At 41.5% G+C, this 20130-nt stretch overlaps 1 protein-coding gene across 1 annotated transcript in view; it reads left to right on the plus strand.

The window, feature by feature from the left end:
• Positions 1-20130, plus strand: part of LOC117441035 (protein diaphanous homolog 3-like) — a 188885-nt gene that overhangs the window by 116100 nt on the left and 52655 nt on the right. The window contains exons 26-27 of the mRNA XM_071206648.1: positions 10015-10110; positions 10981-11043. Of these exons, the coding sequence (XP_071062749.1) occupies positions 10015-10110; positions 10981-11043 (159 nt within the window). The remainder of the gene's footprint in view (positions 1-10014; positions 10111-10980; positions 11044-20130) is intronic.

The following is a 20130-nucleotide window of genomic DNA, read 5'->3' on the forward strand; positions in this document are numbered from 1 at the left end:
GTAACGACATGACTCCCAATATTAATTGAAATGCTTTTATGCATTTAGAAAATGATTTTATTGATTTAAAAAATAGTTGTATTGATTTAAATTGACATGCATCCACCTAGAAAAATAGTCCGTTGTTACTGTTGGAACTAACGTAGCAACGGCAGGAACTGCTTCGATAGCGTTTTTGAGGAGCTTTTTGATTACAGATTTGAAAACATCGTTGCTTGCTTTAAAAGTAGCACAATTCATTATGTCAAACCTTTGAAAGTATCTAGATATCCCTGCCCTAATGCCAAAGTAACTGCCAACTCCCCTCTCCTGCAGGGGGGCGTGGTCAGTTGCAGCTCACAGAATCAGCCCCCTGCAAAAACAGGGCTGGAAAGAGCAAATAGAGCGAAATGAGGCATGGCTAAAATGCAGGATCTGTTTGGTATTTTGAAAAAATATATATATTTATATACTTTTATATAGGTATTGCCCTACAATATATGTTTCAAATATACACTGAACAAAAATATAAATGCAACACTTTTGTTTTTGCTCCCATTTTTCTTGAGATGAACTCAAAGATCTAAAACATTTTCTATATACACAAAATAACCATTTCTCTCAAATATTGTTCACAAATCTGAAAAAAATCTGTGATAGTGAGCACTTCTCCTTTGCCGAGATAATCCATCCCACCTCACAGGTGTGGCATATCAAGATGCTGATTAGACAGCATGATTATTGCACAGGTGTGCCTTAGGCTGGCCACAATAAAAGGCCACTCTAAAATGTTCAGTTTTATCACACAGCACAATGCCACAGATGTCGCAAGTTTTGAGGGAGCGTGCAATTGGCATGCTGACAGCAGGAATGTCCACCAGAGCTGTTGCCTGTGAATTGAATGTTCATTTCTCTACCATAAGCCATCTCCAAAGGCGTTTCAGAGAATTTGGCAGTACATCCAACCGGCCTCACAACCGCAGACCACGTGTAACCACACCAGCCCAGGACCTCCACATCCAGCATGTTCACCTCCAAGATCGTCTGAGACCAGCCACTCGGACAGCTGCTGCAACAATCGGTTTGCATAACCAATGAATTTCTGCACAAACTGTCAGAAATCGTCTCTGGGAAGCTCATCTGCATGCTCGTCGTCCTCATCGGGGTCTCGACCTGACTCCGGTTCGTCGGCGTAACCGACTTGAGTGGGCAAATGCTCATATTCGATGGCGTCTGGCACGTTGGAGAGGTGCTCTCTTCACGGATGAATCCCGGTTTTCACTGTTCAGGGCAGATGGCAGACAGTGTGTGTGTGGCGTCGTGTGGGTGAGCGGTTTTCTGATGTCAATGTTGTGAATCGAGTGGCCCGTGGTGGTGGGGTTATGGTATGGGCAGGCGTATGTTATAGACGACGGACATAGGTGCATTTTATTGATGGCATTGTGAATGCACAGAGATACCGTGACGAGATCCTGAGGCCTATTGTTGTGCCATTCATCCACGACCATCACCTCATGTTGCAGCATGATAATGCACGGCCCCATGTTGCAAGGATCTGTACACAATTCCTGGAGGCTGAAAACATCCCAGTTCTTGCATGGCCAGCATACTCACCGGACATGCCACCCATTGAGCATGTTTGGGATGCTCTGGATCGGCGTATACGACAGCGTGGTCCAGTTCCTGCCAATATCCAGCAACTTCGCACAGCCATTGAAGAGGAGTGGACCAACATTCCACAGGCCACAATCAACAACCTGATCAACTCTATGCGAAGGAGATGTGTTGCACTGCGTGAGGCAAATGGTGGTCACACCAGATACTGACTGTTTTCGGACCCCACAGACCCCCCCAATAAAGCAAAACTGCACGTTTCAGAGTGGCCTTTTATTAGGCGCATTCACACCGCAGTACTTTTCCCACAAAGGTTCATGAGAACTTAGTTCATGAGAACTCTTTTGTCGCGTTCACACCAAAAAGAGCCGGTACTAAAATTAGTTAATAGCCGCTTTCACACCGCAGGACTTGCCGTACTTTAGTGCCAGCACTAAAGTACCACGGCACTGAATCCGCCAGGGGGCAAGTGCCAATCGCATTCACACCGCAGTACTTTCCCTGAGACAAGATTACGCTGACGTCACTTCGTCTTCTTCTTCTCTGGGTTTACTGGCAGGCCGCAAAACCACTTCACGGCGAGTACAAAAAAAAACGAGAGAAGAAGAACTACACAGGGGGTGGGGGTATAAAGCCCATCCGCTGTATGAGGCGTTTGTTTACTTTCCGACCTCAGACATGATGGAGTTCATAAGGGTAATTTACAAATAAAATACCCCATTATAACAATGGACTTTATCTTTATGTATTTATTATATATTACCCCCTCAGGCTGATTTTGGAAAAGGACATCAACCCTTGTTTGGTGTTTTCCCTTATTTATCTAAAACAAATGACATGATCAATTACTTGTGTTTATGTGTGTAAGACTTGTGTTTCTGATAAATTCAACCACCGACACCTGTCTGCTCTCACATTCTTCTATTCTGCAAATTTGGGGTGGGACACAATAAATAAAGCTTCGCCAGTTTGTTTGTTTTATTGCACAGTCAAGACATAACAATAATGGCATCATGCTATTCCAGGTGTGTCGTATGCATGTAAATTGAAGTTAAATAACAGTGTGAAATGTAAAATAAAGTGTAAGTAGTTTCAAAACAATGTAACAGTGGCAATATATATAGCAGCAGACACGCCTTAGTGCAAGTTAGGTGTCAGTATTAAAAAACAGTGGAAATATATATATATATAATAACAATAGAAAATCGTTACCACTCTTATTATTGTGGTCTTTAATTTTTTTATAGTCCTGCCTGAGTTTCTTTATTTTTACCCGGCATCCGTGTGCACTGTGCACGATTCCCAGCTCAAGTAGCGAACATCGCTCAAAACATTTGGAGTTGGGAACTGCTTTCTGTAGAAGCTGCTGCATCCCGTCCTTGGAGTAAATTGCCAGAAGCGCCGACACTTCCTCATCATTCCACCGCTCCGGTGTTGTAGTACGTGTGGTCATAACTGCTTTAAAGTACAAAAAAACTACTCACTCAGGTCAGTGTGGATGTGGTTTTGTAGCGAGGAAAAAAATGGCTGCCTAACAAAAAAAATTCAGAGTCTAACGGGGCGTGGTTTGCAATTCGCCCAGCCAATAGAAATAGAATAGAAATTGGCACTCTTTTATCACCAGGTTCGTACCACCTCTCTAGCAGGGACTGAAAATGGCCAAAAGAGTTCCCGGCACTGAGTAGTCCCGGCGGTGTGAACGCGACATTATTGGTACTAACGGAACTAAAAAACCAAAGTACCAGGGAAAGTCCTGCGGTGTGAATGCGGCTATTGAGAACCTTTTTACCCCCTTTTCAGTCCCTGCTAGAGAGCAGGGACTTTCGTGGGAGAAAAAGGTTCCTATGTCTGATTGGCTGGGCGGATTGCAAACCACGCCCCGTAAAACTCCCAAAAAGTGTTGTGAAGCCGCCATTTTATTATCCTCGCATTAGCATTATTAGCATTAGCCCAGCGCAGAAACGCAGAGAGACTAACTTATGGCAACACAAAATAAAACATGGGAGCGGTGGAGATGAGGAGGTGTCGGCATTCTGGCGATTTACTCGGAAGGCTTCAGTAGAAGCTGCTGGGAGTCCCAGCAGCTTCTACTGAAGCCAGTCCCCAACTCCGGGGACTTCCGGCCGGGGACTTTGGGCGGCAGTATACGCCGTGAAGTGGTTTGCGGCCTGCCAGTAAACCCAAAGCAGAAGAAGAAGAAGTTACGTCAGCGGCTTCATTTGCCTAATCCACCCCCAGGTGGATTAGGCAAAGGTTCATGAGAACTACAGAGTTCTCATGAACTAAGTTCTCATGAACCTTTGTGGGAAAAGTACTGCGGTGTGAATGCGCCTACTGTGGCCAGCCTAAGGCACACCTGTGCAATAATCATGCTGTCTAATCAGCATCTTGATATGCCAGTGTTGCATTTATATTTTTGTTCAGTGTAGCATGATAGGTCCACTTCAACTTTAGAAATACAATTGTGTTTAATTGTCCATAATTTAAAATGAACTCCAAATGTCACCCCTTTTTAAGTGGCATCTTTTGTTATGTTAAGGCTTTATTTGACTGACTCAGATTATTTTGATTCCCTATCCTAACGGTGTCATTTGCCCATTGTAATTCTTATTCATTTTTCGGAAATAATGTTTGCCAAAACCCTGTTCTTTCAGAACATCCTGCCATGGAGCGGATGAACTATACATTGTAAAGTTTCAATAAGAATGCCTTTTAACAGATTGCTGAATACATTGATTGCCAACAAGTTCTGCTTGGTACTGTGCTTAGTACAGACTATATCTTCCTGTAACCCCCCATCATACTGTGGGGAGTGCGTGCCCATACTGACTGACTTTGAACACCTTTTTGAGGCCTTGAGCGTAAAACTATACATTATGTCGGAAAATAAACATGAAACCATTAAGGAAAAACCAGAAGTTATCATTGTTATGTAGTGTAACTTTGTTTTAACTTTTCCTACCCTAGTTATCACCTGGAACGAAGTCCTGGCCCCCCGGGTGGGTAACTGTTCTGTTGGGTGAAGGATCATTTCATAGGCTTACTCTGAGTGTAAGGTTATCACAGGTGATTAGGTTTATGTGTGCTTCTTGGCATGGTGCAACTGCTAAAACGTGAAAACTCAGCAAAGCCATGTGAGAATGATTCATAGTAAGGTTATTAACGTAGTTATGGTGCGTGTCATTCATTTGTACATCATTATTCATCATCCAGAGAATGGCTTGACTACTTTGAAGCTATGAGAGAGAGAGAGAGAGAGATATGATTGGCCTTTTTGCACCATTTGTCTTCTTAAGTGTCCAAGGGAACACATCGGTGGGCCTGCATTTATTGTACTCAGGCATGTCATTTTCTCTTCTTAGCCTTTCCATCCAAGCCCAATTGAACCTATTTCTTGCTTTGCTCTGGCCCACCTCTGCTGCACACTGCAACAACCGGGTCATTGTCCTGATGATAAGTGCCACATCCTGTTGAGTGAAGTGGCGGAAGTCATCAGTCCGGGTCTGAATAGAGGGTAGACATCTACACACACACAGAGACTGCGTGTCCAGACAATAGAAAACGCCAGTGTGAGCAGGCTCTAATTAAATAGATTGTGATTGAAGTTTCACTACAGACAGGAGGATAACCATAGCCTTTTCCCAGACCTGGATTTCAAGCTTTGTGTTAATTCTTCTGCCAGAGTTTATCCTTTAGTTTTGTAGTGGAGTAAATACTTACTACTTGTATCTTTTTGTTGATCTGACTTGTCCACATGTACATCTCAGTTGTACACCGTACTGCTTATTTCCACACTTATTTATTTTGTCGCTTAACAAAGAGAACTGTCAAGCTAAACACCCTGCAGTAGAGCTCATTTGGCACAATTCCGTGTTTCTTTTACAACTAACACGTAGGACTTGTAGAATTGCAATGAAAAAGACTTGAACACAATGTACACACTATTACTATTCCTTAAATAGACATCCGTCCAAATCTGGAGTGGTTTGTGAGAGTGTCTTCATGCTTTGTTAAAGTAAAAAAGCAAAAAGCCTCTGCAGATTGCACACCTGTCATGGGAGCTCTGATCCCAGATGCAGCAGAATAGAAATAGGCAGCCGAATTGTGCACATCAAAGCACCAATCAGTAGCTCTACTGCCAAAGCTGGGATACCACTCTTCAATGTCCCGTTCCTCTCACTACTCTTTGTTCTCTTGCCATATCCTCCTCAGTACCACCCTTCACAAGCTGAATGACTGTTTCAAACCCATTTCACAGCTACCAGCTTGACTAATATTCCTCTGCCATGTGTTTCTTCTCCATTACCATCCATGTGACATATCTATGATCTCTAAGTTGGTGAGCATGTGGGTGTGAGTAAATAAATATGTGTTATGATTTTCAGTGAAGGTACCTCTTGTCTCATTATATAAAGCAGTTTTCTGTCTCGGCCTGAATCAGTTGCTCTTGATTGATGTGTAAAATTGGACTGTTTCTGCGTCTGTATATTCCTGAGGCAGGAGATCTGAGTAGGTTTCTTTTTCCTTGCCTCCCGAGGCACACAAAGTTTTTCATGTTATTGTGGGTCGGAGTCAAACGGAGTACTGCACGTGAAGGCACGCACTGCAGGTTGCAGTAGATTGATCTGCTCCTTTTTCACATTTTCTCTGTGCTGTCTGTATTTTTGTGTATTTGTCTATGTGTGTTGTGGGGAGTGTAAAGCTCGCCGCCTGTGATGAATTACCACGGCAGTGGAAACAAATTTGGACGCCGAGGAGTGTTGATTTTGCTCAGAAATTCGTGTTGCCTTTCTGCTCTGTGTAATGATGAAGAACTGGGCACAGAGGAAGAATGCAGATGGAAAACAAAACATGCATACACAGATGCAAGCAGGCAGGGAAGTGGGCTGTGATATATCCACCGTATGTGTGTGTTTATAGTCGGAGCTTTGTGTGGGGTTTGGGCACGACTTTTACAACTGAAGCTCAACGCCATGTGGACCCTCTGCCTGTAAAATAGAAGCTGTGGAGCTGATTTCAAGTTTTTTGTAGGTTAACAGAAAACTCAATATGGTAATGTAAGTATGAACATGTATGCAATTCCAGTTTGCACAGCACAGTGTGACTGTAGTGGTTGTACTTTACAGCTCATGAAAGAGTTTCAGTTTGGAAGTAGAGCTTATAAGCATCTGACAGTTGACAGCAAAGGGTGATCATGGTCACAATACCAGTCGTCATTGAAATATTTGAAATGGTCAAACCCTATCAGCATCTGTACATATTACTTGCTCAAACATGTCTTGAAAAAGGTACTTTTGGAATCTTTAAATTGCAGGAATGAGCACATTCTTTACTCATTTTAAAATGTAAAAATTAACCAAGGAAAATGTATAATGAAAATACTTTAAAGTTACTTACTTTAAAATGTATCATATGGACTTGATGTGAATATGAGGTGCCTTTCACATCTGAATCATTAATATCAATATGGCATTGGCATATCATTTGTAGTAGTCTGTTATTTTAGTAATAACGAGATTAAGGTTGTGTATATACCATCTGTGATACTAAATATAGGCTTGTCTTATAGCAGCTGACTAAATCAGGGATGGTGTACAGAAACAATTGCTATATGATTTTGTTTTTGTCTCTATGCGTTGTGAAGCGTTGTGAAAAACCTTTGCACCTGACATCTTATTTGAAGTTATAATTGTTCTGGTTAACGTGCAACGCTTATGGTTAAAATGCCAAACTTTAATTCCAATTCAAATCATTAGAATTCACCATAATACCATCATAACGACAACGACCCTGAGCTCCATTATGTCCAACCCATCTGATTATACTATGGAAAGTATTTGCTGCTGCCAATGAACAATGGAAAGTAAAAAAGAAAGTAGGTAAGCGCCTTTGGCCGAACCTAATATCGAATTTCCTAATTTCGTCATTATTTTTTAATCCTTTTCTGAGACGTTCACCCTATCCCCCACCCTATTGTCAATCGATAGAGTTTGTGTCAACACCTCTCACCTCTTCAACAGAAATTATTAGCTTGATTTTAGAGTTTTTACTTTTGTTTTTGTATTGCAAAGCAGCTGTGATTGCATTAGCTTCTAAACTTGCAAGTCGTTGTATTTGAATGCTGCATAATCATATTTGGGAAACTGCACATTTGCTTAGAGGAGGCAAGATTTCCCAGGTCACGGTCTGCCTTATTGAAGCCTGCCCCAGCTCAACCTTCTGGCAATATGTGTTAATATGTACTCATTATGCCCCTGCTTCCACCTTGCATGGGGATTTTCTGGTCAAATGTGCCTCATTTTTTACTGACATCTGCAAATGTAATTGTGTTCTTTAATTAAAGCCTAAGCCGGATGTAATCCACAAATACATAAAGCCAAATAAGTTGGTTTAGAATGGGCAGAATACAGTATACAGCTATATTTTAGTTCTAGAGGTAACCATCAGACAAACTGGAGAGAGAGAGAAAAACACACACACAACCTTAATCAGAACATCAGAACATCATGTTCTTCACTTAATCAGTTGAGGGACCCAGCAGTCACACTGTGGCTGATACAGCTCTATGGAGCTAACAATGTTTTCTAGCACATCATACACAGATTTATTAGACAAGCTTAATGTGCCCACACAGTGTTTACATGTGAGCGAATCTATGTTCATCTGTCAGTCATACTTAATCTGAAGGCAAAACGTGTGATTTTGAACACTGTCATTAGTTGTGCAGCCCCTGCACAGCATCGTTGCAAGTTCGGATTCTGATTGCATGTCACAGTGACTGGACAGCATGCTTTTGTGCTGTAAAGCCGTATTAGACATAAAGCTCATTGGTAACAGCAAACTAGAAATACAGAGCAGAAATCTAGATTCCATTGCTCTTGTAAAGTCAGGGCCAGAATATTAACAAAATGTCCACAATGTGCAAGCATTTTCAACATTTAGCTGAATGTTGTTGACATGTTATGTAAAGTTCAAGTTACATATGTTTTTTTTGTATTTATGTTGCTCCTTTTCTAATGATGGTTCTTCCTTATGAGACACACAACAAACTGTTTGACATATTGCCTTTTATATATGGGTAATTTCAGTGTACATTTTCCAAATGAATGACATACAATATGATTGTATTTGTTATATAATTTCTGGTCAGTAGTTAAACATACATTATAACCAAAATGACTGAAAACAGTAAGAAGTAATGACCATACAAAAGTGTAAAGACAACATCTGGTGCACTTGAGGCTAGCATGTTGGATGCCTGCATGCCCAAACAGTACTCAAACACTCATTGATGAAAGTATGTCCCCTGAAATAAGTGTTTTTTTAACATTAAAAGATCGCAATCTAAGGTTTGCCTCAAAATGTTGTTGCTCTTTTCCCTCACTTTAAAACAATAAGTATCTTTCTTTTTTAAAATGCATACTAGAGCGATCTTTTTCCAAACTCTCAAAGAGGACACTTTTCTAAACAACAAAATTAGACTGATAGACAGCTTGTGAAAGTCTTCCAGCCGTCAAATGTATTACAAATACTACTGTGGTTGCACTGTAGCTTTAAATGCATGAATGGAAGTGTACAGTTCAGTGGCAGGTAGTCCTTCACATCTGCATGGAGGTCGACAAACACTTCAAATGTGAAGGCCCCCAAAGAAGTATTGTTGAAAAGAAAACACTCACATTTGCATAACAACCAGCACAAAGTTTCTATTGACAGTGTGTTCGCCCTCAGCAATCCCATATTTCTGCTAGCCATTTCCTTCCTTTCTACTGGAGGTTGTTTTCACTGCAAATCACTAACCGGGTCCATCATTTTGCCTCAGGTGTCGGCCAGGATTTCAGCTGTGCCAGCACAAGGCATGATTTACATGTCATATCTTCAAAGCGTTTCCCTTTCAAAAATACATCTATATTCTGGCGTTTCCCCTGCTGAAACAAAGCAAGGACTTTATATTTTAAGTCAAGAGTATTCTACATTGAATACACCATATTGACAGCTCGACAGGGCCCTGTAATAAATGTCTCTCTTTTTATGACATTGTAAATATCCTTCATGAGTTTTTAGTTTCACAACAATGCATCCACAACTGCGCTGCACAAGGTTGCAAACACCAGGGTGCACATTTGCACAGCAGGTTGTCTGCAAGACCATGCCAACGTTGATTAGCTTGGACTTAAACCCATCATATGTTAGGCATTTGACTTTGTTATTGAATCAATGTGAAATATATAGTATGTGCTTGTTCACAGCTTTCTATATGCAGTAACATGTAATGTGTTTATATAATGTCCTGCCGTTGAATGTTTTTTGCAGACAGTATGGCAAAGCTCAGCAATAGAAGAAAGTGCACTTTATCTAATTCTGTTTTCTTACCTCTACTCTGTCTTCTAACACCCCCCTTTCTTTTCTTCCTGCGTTTTTCAGAGAATGATGAGACAGGTGTGATGGATAGTTTGCTGGAAGCCCTACAGTCAGGAGCTGCATTCAGAGACCGCAGGAAGAGAGCTCCAAGACCCAGAGGTGAGTCTCATCTCCTCTGATCAAATGTATACACAAACAAAGATGCACATAGACATTCTCATATTGTCTGGAAAATAATTTGGACGATGTTTTGAGTCCATTCAGATAAATGCACGTCCTAACCTTCCAACTGGATGCATATGTTTGTTTTTCTGAGTGAACTAAACAGTTTTTTTCCAAAATACACTCATTTTTTTTGTATACATGCTTGCTCTGAGCACAATGCTCAAAGCTTTACACCATTACCTCGTTGAATGATTGGATACCAGAAAAAGCACTAAACACCCAAAAAATAAACACATGTTGTGAATTCAACATGAGATCTTTACTGTTTTGAATGGACTGCCCATTAAAGGTGGGGTAGGTAATTTTGGAGAAACCAGCTCGAGTACGCTAGAATTTGAAAATACACAGCCGGAAGAAATCTGCCACTTCCTTACAGAGCCCCTCCTCCAACACACACGTACGCGCACATGACCAATGAGGGCACGAGATAAGTTTGTGCACAGATGGAAGGCTGACAGGCAGGTAGGCCATCCAGTTACTTTAGCCGGGCCGGCTAAAATGATTGGTCGTGCTTTTTACAGTACTATGGCTTCCACAGATGACATTCTTTTAGGGATTTTTTGTCAAAGCACTTAAGATATTCATTGCTATCGGGATGTTAAGAGCATTCCATGGAATATAACAAAATGTGTATCTCGAGCCGGTTTCTCAAACTTACCTACCCCACCTTTAAGCTATAGTTGCAATCGACAGCTGTTCCCTTGTTGTTAATAACCTTCTCTTCACAGCCATTCTTCAGCCTCTTTTTGATCCTCTTAGTACTGTAAGATATGTTTGCATCATGTGTCCCACTGCCCTCCACAGATAACCAGCAGAAGACAATCAGCCCCAGCTCCTTCCGCCAGGTTCTCAGGCCTGTTAACCATGGTAAAACACACAGTTGAAACCCACAAAGCTAAAGCCTCAAGCATGCTCAGCTCTGTCTTTCCATCTGCTCTTGGAAGCCAGTCCTTAACATATCTGGCATGTATTGCAAATTCCTCTCACCAGTTCGTATGTCTTGCTTTTTGTGTGTGTCCAGCCACCATCTCAGTTGTCCTTTTGGTGTTTGTGATCTTGTGTGGGCCTTCTGAAAGTGTGAAAGGGCATTACTAACACTGTTTGAGGCAGTGTGATGTGCAGACTAGGAGAAGCAGGGTTGATATTATTTGAAAGCAGTGTGTGGGCTGCGATGACAGATCAGACATAAGTTTCCTCAAATTGTTCAGTAATTGCAGCTTTTTGAATTTGACTTTATGCTTTTCAATGCAGCCTGTGAATGTTCAAAGTGTTATATAAGTTAAACGTCTCATATCTATACACAACAGTATATGTCAAGAGTCCTAGAATTGTATGGAGAATAATAAATCATCTTTAACTGTTTAACTTTTGCATTGCACATTCTTGAAGAGCAGTGAGACATGCGCACCTACACAAACTCAATTCTGTCAGATCTATTTGAGATGTTATCATTTAAAAACTAAATTTGAATATAAAAATGTCAAGGTGTGTGTAACTATACTATACCACCTCCTTGTGTAATGGTAAACTAACTATAGCAAATGAAATTGTCCTATATTATTCATAGCCGTGAACAGATATGTTGCTGCGGCTTAAATAAACAACATCTTTCTTCTCTTGTCAAAGGTTTTCTACAACCATAACAGAGGCACTTACAAAATTACGTTGTAACCCTATTACCTCTTATTACTTGTAATTGGTATCCCTGTGGGCTGGGTACAGGCTACATGAATACAATTATTCATGCTCAATCCACCCACATCATTGATGGCAATGATAAAGGGCCTTGCTCTGTTGTTCGGCTACGACTTATCTGAAATTAGATTGGAAAGGGGCGAGGGGGAGGGAGGTATACAGGGTGGGAGGAAAGAGACAGATAGAGGTGGCTGAAGCATAAGAAATGGAGAGAAATGGTGTGAGGAAGAACAACAGAGCCTCTTGGTAAGGGTGCAACTGAAGAATATTGGGGCAGAATAACAAAAAATGGTCTTGCTGTGAAAGTGCTGTTTGTTTGTGTTTGAGAGGGAGAGTCAGGTAGTATTGAAGAGAACACACAAAGAGCTACATTGTATTTACAGGGGATTAGAGTACAAATACATGACAGTGAGTGAAAGTGCTTCAGTGTCCACTTTGTGAAAAAGAACCCATGGTGTGTTGTACTGGTAAGAAGGTCCTTCGAGGTGGCTGGCCCAGCTGCCCCCTGCTGGCCGCATCAGACACGGCCTTGTTGACTAATAAAGCTCGAGGCTTGAGCCTGTCGCTGCAGGTATCATCCTCACTGCCAGCCTCCCAGAGCAAACACAGCTAATTACTTTTTCTTTGCCCAGCCCAAGCACCAGCTCAGCCCTCTCAGTGCCCATTCATCTTAATTTCCTCCTCTCTGCCATCTGCCTCCTAAATAACACTCCTCCTCATTTCCCTACTATGCCATATCCCCGCTGTCTTTTTCTATACTCTCATGGCCTGACAAAAGCCCTCCCAGAACATAATTGCCTGTTATTGGTAAGAAGTCTCTCCACTTCTCCTGCCGCACCCCTTCTCTCGGCGCTCCTTCTCTCCTACTGAGATCCAGACTGTAATTGCCCTGGGTTTAGTCGCTGGATTGAGTGAAACTCACAGGATGCTCCGTGTTTAGTCGGGAGGTGATGAAGTTTAGTTGGCGGCACACGCACTTAAACAGATGCTTTCAGTTTTACACCACCCTACTTCCATCTTTTCCCACAGTTTTAAATACCCTTTAATAATTGATCTCAGGGGTGTTGCTGCACTCCAATGGAGCAGCAAAGAGAATTTAAACAGCAACATCTGTGCCAGAAGATACTCTAATAAGTAGTGATGGGGAGAGATTGGAATGGTCAGTCTGCTTGGTGCCATTAAGCTTTTCTACCAAGGGAAACTCAAGTGCACTCGGGTTTTCTTCCTTTTGTCGTCAGCAACAAATCAGACGACCAATAGATTGTGCTCCCCATCACCAAACTTCGATGAGACTTGTGTACTAGATTATAGCTGTTGTGCTTCGTATCGTAGACATTTATCACAAGTCTTATTTAATTATATATAATGTCACTAACTTTATTTTCTAAGCGTTTAAATTCACGCCTAGCTACTAAATGTTCTCAGACAGACAGAAGGGTGTCGCCTTGACCATTGTCAGTCAATTATCATATGGATCTTAGGTTTGTAATTAGCATGTATGCACGTTTCGCTCGTCTGGCCAACATTTCAATAGCCTGTGATGTAAATTCCCTAGCTGGGACCTCCCCAATTGTGTCTTTTTCCTGTATAAAGTGCTTGTTTTTCTGTTGTAGCAAGGTCAGATCTCGGTGCTATCTACTAGTGCAGGACCTCTGGCCTTTCAAGCTGGAAATAAGATTGATTCTATTAAATGCTATGACTCTTTATTAAATAACACAACTTTGGTTTAACCTTGTATATTTGTTATTTTCTTACCAGAAGGTGATTAAGTGTGGAATTTCAACCTCACTTCGAAGTCATGATGAGTAGAATTATTGGCATGTAATAGAACATATGATTCAAATGATTCCTTATTGTTTGCTTCAGATTGTAGAATCATTTTTCATCATTTTGTTCTCCTCTTCCTCCCTGCTCTCCTCCTGCTGGAGTCTTTGGTTTAAGTAGGGGATCATGCTTGGGCTTCTAGCACCCCCCCCCCCACACTTCCTCTCTTGCTTCTTCTCCCTTACTCCTAAATTGGTTCAGCACACTTTAACATGAGCCAGCAGCTAAGGCGTTAGCTTGGTCTGCAGTCTCCCTGAGCACACATTCTCCCGTAGTCTTAAAAGTACACAGACACACCTGCAGACTTCAGGGGATGAAGGTAAGCAGGCTTTGTGGTGGCTGTGGCCCGGGTTAGGATAAGGCTGCAGGGCTCTGGGACTCCTCGGCACTCTAAATTGGATTGCACTCCACAGAGTGATGGATCGATGGTGGTTAGCCACACAGGTGTAAGAGACTTGAATCTGCAAATTGAATATATGAAGCAGCCATAGCTTTTTAACTGTGTCCTTCTGAAAACATCTCTCCAGGCACTGTCTGGTCAGTTCAGCCTTCGAAGCAAACCCTCATCTCAGCCTCACTGACTCCCAAGGTGCCGTGTGCAAGTACTTGTTGAAATAAGTCATATAAATCTCTTTTGTTATCGTTGTGTTTTTCATTAAAGTGACAGATTATTGCCAAAGAGCTCCTTATCCTGAACACTGGAGTGCTCACTCTCCCCTTCCACATAAACCCTCATGCATACAGGGCATAGGAATCGTCAGCTTAATCCCTGTGTTTTAATGATGTGCAGGCGAAAGGTTAAAGGCTACTACTGGGTCGGGGCATTAGCTGTGTCTGCAGCTTGGACAGGTGTAGTGCTCTCTGTATTCATGTCCACAATCATCTCGGAGTCACAGTCTCTCTCTTACTGCCACACTTGATAGGTGGTTAATATGTTTAACTGTGCTTAGAATAAGGGGTATCCAGATGGGAATGTGTATCTTGACCTGCCTTTGTCTGTCTGTCTGAAGTGCTGCACTTGGTGTGTGTGTGTGTGTGTGTGTGTGTGTGTGTGTGTGTGTGTGTGTGTGTGTGTGTGTGTGTGCGTATGCGCGTGCATGTGTGCGTATGCGCGTGTGTGCGCATGCGCGTGCGTTTCGGACATTGCACTGCCTGGAACAGATGGAGCTAGAGGGCACCGTAACAGAGAGCTAGTGTAATTAGCTACAGCCTGCGCAGTGAGACTTATGGAATGGTAATCGAGGGATGTAGAGAGCAATTAAGGACAAAATATGTTAAACTACCTTTTATTCATGTTTTGCTGAGAACAATGTTCTCTTTTACGGAAATTCCCTGCTGCACTCTTACCCAGTTGTACACAGTCCACACAGGAGCTGCCCTGTACAATACAGTCTGACCTGTTGGCCACTTTGGCCACAACTTTCCTCAAGTAGTTAGTAATTAAATGTCCTAATTTGTTTCTTATCTTCTCTTGGTGATTAACCCAGTGACATCCAAGCCCACCTCTAACCTTTAGCCTGGAATCAGCACAACACGGCATTTATTGGATATGAAACATTAGTGCTCAGCTTCTACAAGAGACCAAAATTAGCATAAAACATATTTCTCTCTGAACATGTTTGGCTGTAGATTATGGTTTTCCATGTAGCAAGTCACTCAATGTGATTGGTATCATGTTTGCCTTGGAGGCACGGACACAGAAAATTAACATTTTATTTTAATGGCTCCCACTTGTGCTGTTATAGAAGTGCTGCTTCCTGAGTCAAATACCTTTTTCAATGAAATGCATTAAGTTGTGATGCACACACGTGTTCAAATTAATAATGACTGTATTAGCCTTTGCTACGAGGCCAAGCTTAACGCACCTCGGGCAAATATAGCCTTATTCTTAAAGCTGTAATCCATGCTCAGTCCAAAATGTAGGACGATGAGAAAGTGAAATGTTGTACCGTGTATTCACTTGACTGGTTGGAGAGGTCAGTGTGATGGATGAGAGTAGAGTGGACACACATGCACAAACACACACCGAGCTCAACAGTGCCCACTCAGTCCTAATAGAAAACAGATGATAACGAACACCTCTGCACTATCCTCAAAGTCTCTGCAGTACATCCCACGTTTTTAGCCAAGTCCTAAGCCGATCAGGCTCCTCAGATATCCACTTTTGCTGGATTATGAGAAAGCTGGGCTGTAATAAAGGCTGTGGATTGTGAAATGGAAACTGGTGTTCAGCATGTCGAGCCAAGGACCCTAATCAGCCCATTCACACCAGCTCAGGCCCCAAACAGTAGGTTATGCTGCTAATGTAGGATTGCTATTCAGACGGCTCTTGTGATCCTCCTCGTCTTTTCTTTCCACATGATACTGTCTCGTATGCTGTCTCACTCGATACACACCTTATGTGTAGGGAACAGAGGCAGGAAGCCTATGGGTAAATAGTTGGAAGGTTTATAAGGGATTTAGATTAGATATATCTCCGTTTTTATACAACTAATCCGTCATGTTTTTCTTTGTCTTTCTTTGTCTCTCCCTTTGCCCAACCCTTTTTTCTCATGAGCCGGTTATGAACATTGAGTGAGACCAGGTTCTTACATAGTATTCTAGTTAATAATGCAGTGAGAAATTAAGTCATTCTCACCATGGCTTTGTGCTAATTAAATTTTACAGCAGCCTTATCGCCCAGCCACACACATTCCTGGTCCTCCCACATTTACCAACACTGGAAGCCATATCGTCGAGCCGTCAGGGAGAGAAGTGCTTTGGGAGATGATTATATGAACTTCTGTTGTTACGGGACGGAAATGAGTTATATCTCCCCTTTATATATATATGCCCTCTACACAGGGCGGTGCTTGAGTTTGGTCTCTGTGGTAATACCTTTGGTAAAAAGTGTTAGAAAATCAAAATGTTCCCCCCTCATTTCCCCCTGCTTCCAACTTGTCACACTTTAGTATTATTCCATTATTTGTTTATCTTTTCAGAAGGCTGTCTGTTTGGTTTCTGCTTTAGGCTAACATTTGCGACTGGTCACACTGTGGGCCTCTGCAGAAAGAGTCACATCTCTGTTTGCATGTGTTACTATGGTAGCCATTTAGCATGTACTCAGAGGGAAGGTGGAGACTTTAGTGATGAGAGGGGGTAATGTGTGTTTTTAAAATTATACTCACCAAAATTATACTCACCATTGTGCGAAAGCAGATCTGTAAGCAGCCCCATATCCAGATACCATTCTCCAGCTCTCCGCACTCACACAGAGATAGAAACAGGCTCCTGTTGTTGATGATTATCTGGGCCACTTTAGTCTCTGGTGATAAAATGATCACATTCTTTCAAACTGCCTCATCTCTCCGTCTCTCTCGAAGGCTGTCATTTCTGCTGCCACTCCTCGCTATGTGTCTCCACACTGAGCCTGAAGCTCTAAGTGCAGCGACAGGAGTTTCCACGCCGACAGAGAAGGAAGGCCTGGCCTCAGGCAGCAGGGTCTGTTTGATGCCGGATTCCCCTGTGAGATTTGGGCTTTGCTCATCAGTTATATACCATCCTCGTATGCCCATACGTGCCCATGCCGGACTGTATACAGCTATATGCATTCATTTCAACACACACACACACACACACACACACACACACACACACACACACACACACACACACACACACACACACACACACACACACACACACACACACACACACACACACACACAGCCTCTCGTAGACACTTACTGTAGCTTTGAGTCACAAGGCCATGTATGCGTCTCAGGCCTCTGGGCTTAAGAGCTTCATTAGTCTGGCAGTAGCTTTGATTAGCATCCTCGGGTGTACAAATTAGCAAACACACTCAAGTGATTCTATGAAGAAATGCTCACTCCAGAACTTTCTGTAGATGTATGAACACCTCACACGCATGTGATTATCCCTGCCATTCAGGAGAGGGAAGTTTCACCTTAACCAAGTTTTGTAAAATTATTTGTAATGACGTCGATGAAGAAATATGTTATTGGAGAAAGGGTGTGAATGTGAAAAGATGTATAGAGCATAGCTTGTGCGCTTGCATTGTCCAAGCCTTTTTCTTCCATTCAGGTGAAAATTCCTTCAGCTGCTGCCTGCTCTGTAATAACCATACTTGACATTTCTCTCTCCTTCAGCCTGTGGAGACTAGCAGATGCTTTCCATTCCAGGTGAACCCATTAAGGCTTCCTCTTCTCTACTGCTTCCACCAGCCTGTCCTTTGGCATGGTCCTTCTGAATGTCAACACTCACTGTTTAGCATCACAATAAAGCAGATACTGGGCAGAGGAGCAAAGGCAAGGAAATGGCTGGTGCCTGGCAAAGGTCACAGACAAAAAGATTATTTTAAAAAGCTTGCCATAGCTCATTCAGTGCTGTAGCACCAGGCATTTTCATGTTCTGTATTTCTGTTGCTTGAGACATCAAATTATTGATCTTTAAAGAGTAATTACTGCTCAGTTTGTTGACTTTTCTTCTACAACCGATAGAACCAATAGAATAGAGCCACACATTTTGCGAAAGCACCTGATGTTGTATACAAAAGGAAAGTGAGATTAGGACATATTTTGTAAGGCTTGATGGAGAAAGATATTTAGTTCACCCCTCCACAGGGTGTTTAGCATTTGATTTTTGAAAAGGATTGCAGGATTTCATTTTCTAGTTGAATCAAAGTGGAGGGGCACAAGCTGGCTGAGTAATATTGGAAACATTAGATATTGCTGTTGCTTTCAACTTGCTGATTGTAACATGCATATCGCCAAAAACGCAAAAGCAAAATAAAAAGCTCATAAATGTTTTCCAACCTGATATACCTTAGTTGTGCCTGTTGTTGGAAGAGAGTCAAACATGAACCTTCTTTGGGTTCCTCTTCAATGATAAAAGGTCCGAGCCTCACAGAACCCTTTTCAAAAATGTTTTCCATCTAGCTTTCATAATGAAGTAAAAATGTGTGGGAGACAGTAAAACATATTTTATAAAAAGCCATATTAATCACCCTTAATTAATGAGTCACATCAGAACCCAGTGGGAGTAGGGGTTAGAATTTGTAACAAATTCAACAGAAAATTGATTGACAGAATATAATTAATGATTTAGGGCTTTATACCCTAATCTTTGGAAAACTAAATCATACAATAATTGATCACGTTTAATCTTAATACACGTTTTGATTAAAGGGAAAACATAATAACCATGCCCAGAAGACTGCGTTATTGTTTTGGTTGTCAGGCTGTGGCGTCTCTGGCTAGTCTTGATTTGTGTACAAACCTGATTATTTTCTAAACGTGGAAGGTAATTATCCCGGCTAGTTTAAATGGTAATTACAATGTCAGACAAAGAGGAAAGAGGATGTCTAAATGTATTGCACAGATAGTTCTGTATTTGTCCACACAGGCAGCCACACAGATATGCACGCTCATATACACACAGATTCTATTCAGCATGCAGGCACATCCCCAGCCAAACACAATTATTTCTAACATTTGTTTTGATATAACGTACCTCACATTTGCAAGCTAAAATAATAGAAAATTGCCTATTTGCTTCTTCAGTATGAAATGTTCTGATACTTGCAAATAAACAGAGCAGGTCTAGCAGGGATGTTGGGATGTAGCCGGCTGTATTGGCTTTATTGTTTTATGTACCTCATTACTCTCACTTCGAGTTCTATTCATAATGAAATCTGCAGTTGTTATACACATAGTGTAGAGTGAGCTTCTAAATGCTTCCAGAACAAAATTATTTCATTTTCTTTAAAAGAACAAAGAAAGACATAATTCCAATGTGGCTGTTTCCCACTTAAAGTTTGCCTTATGCCCTTGCAAATGTTTTTAATATGTCCTTTGGCTTGGATCAGAAGCAAATAAATGAATTACAGTACTCTGTTCTTCTAACTCGGCACCAATCATTTATACAGCTTGGCTGTGGGTCTTCATAGACAACAATTTCTTAAATTAGGAGCCAATTTTGCAAAGATCTTTTTGCATGTTTAGATATTATGCATGTTTAGTGGCTGCTCCTTTGTTGATGCCAATGACACATGTAGCATGTGGCAGGTCCAGAGGGTTTGTCAAAAAATAGAATTGTTGAAAATACACTGAGTTCATTGTTGGTTGTGGTGTTTTTACGATTTAGTTCAGAGTACACTTTGTAGCCTTTTTTCCCCTATTGTTTGCCTTTCATCAAGTCAACTATTTTCTCACCCTAAAATTGAGCTTTGAGCTTAGATATCTTTACCAACAATACCTAAATAGTGTGATTTTCATATGTCAACGTAAAAGTAAAACGTATGTTGGTGGTATTTAACATTTACTGTAGTTGTCATTGTACAACAGCAGGAATGGATCTTTGCAATATTTATTTTTCAGTTCTATGAAAACTATTCCCATTGCAGCACAAATAGCAGGGCACACATTGCTCATATAT

The sequence above is a fragment of the Pseudochaenichthys georgianus genome, chromosome 3 (assembly GCF_902827115.2).
Source record: "Pseudochaenichthys georgianus chromosome 3, fPseGeo1.2, whole genome shotgun sequence".
NCBI lineage: Eukaryota > Metazoa > Chordata > Actinopteri > Perciformes > Channichthyidae > Pseudochaenichthys > Pseudochaenichthys georgianus.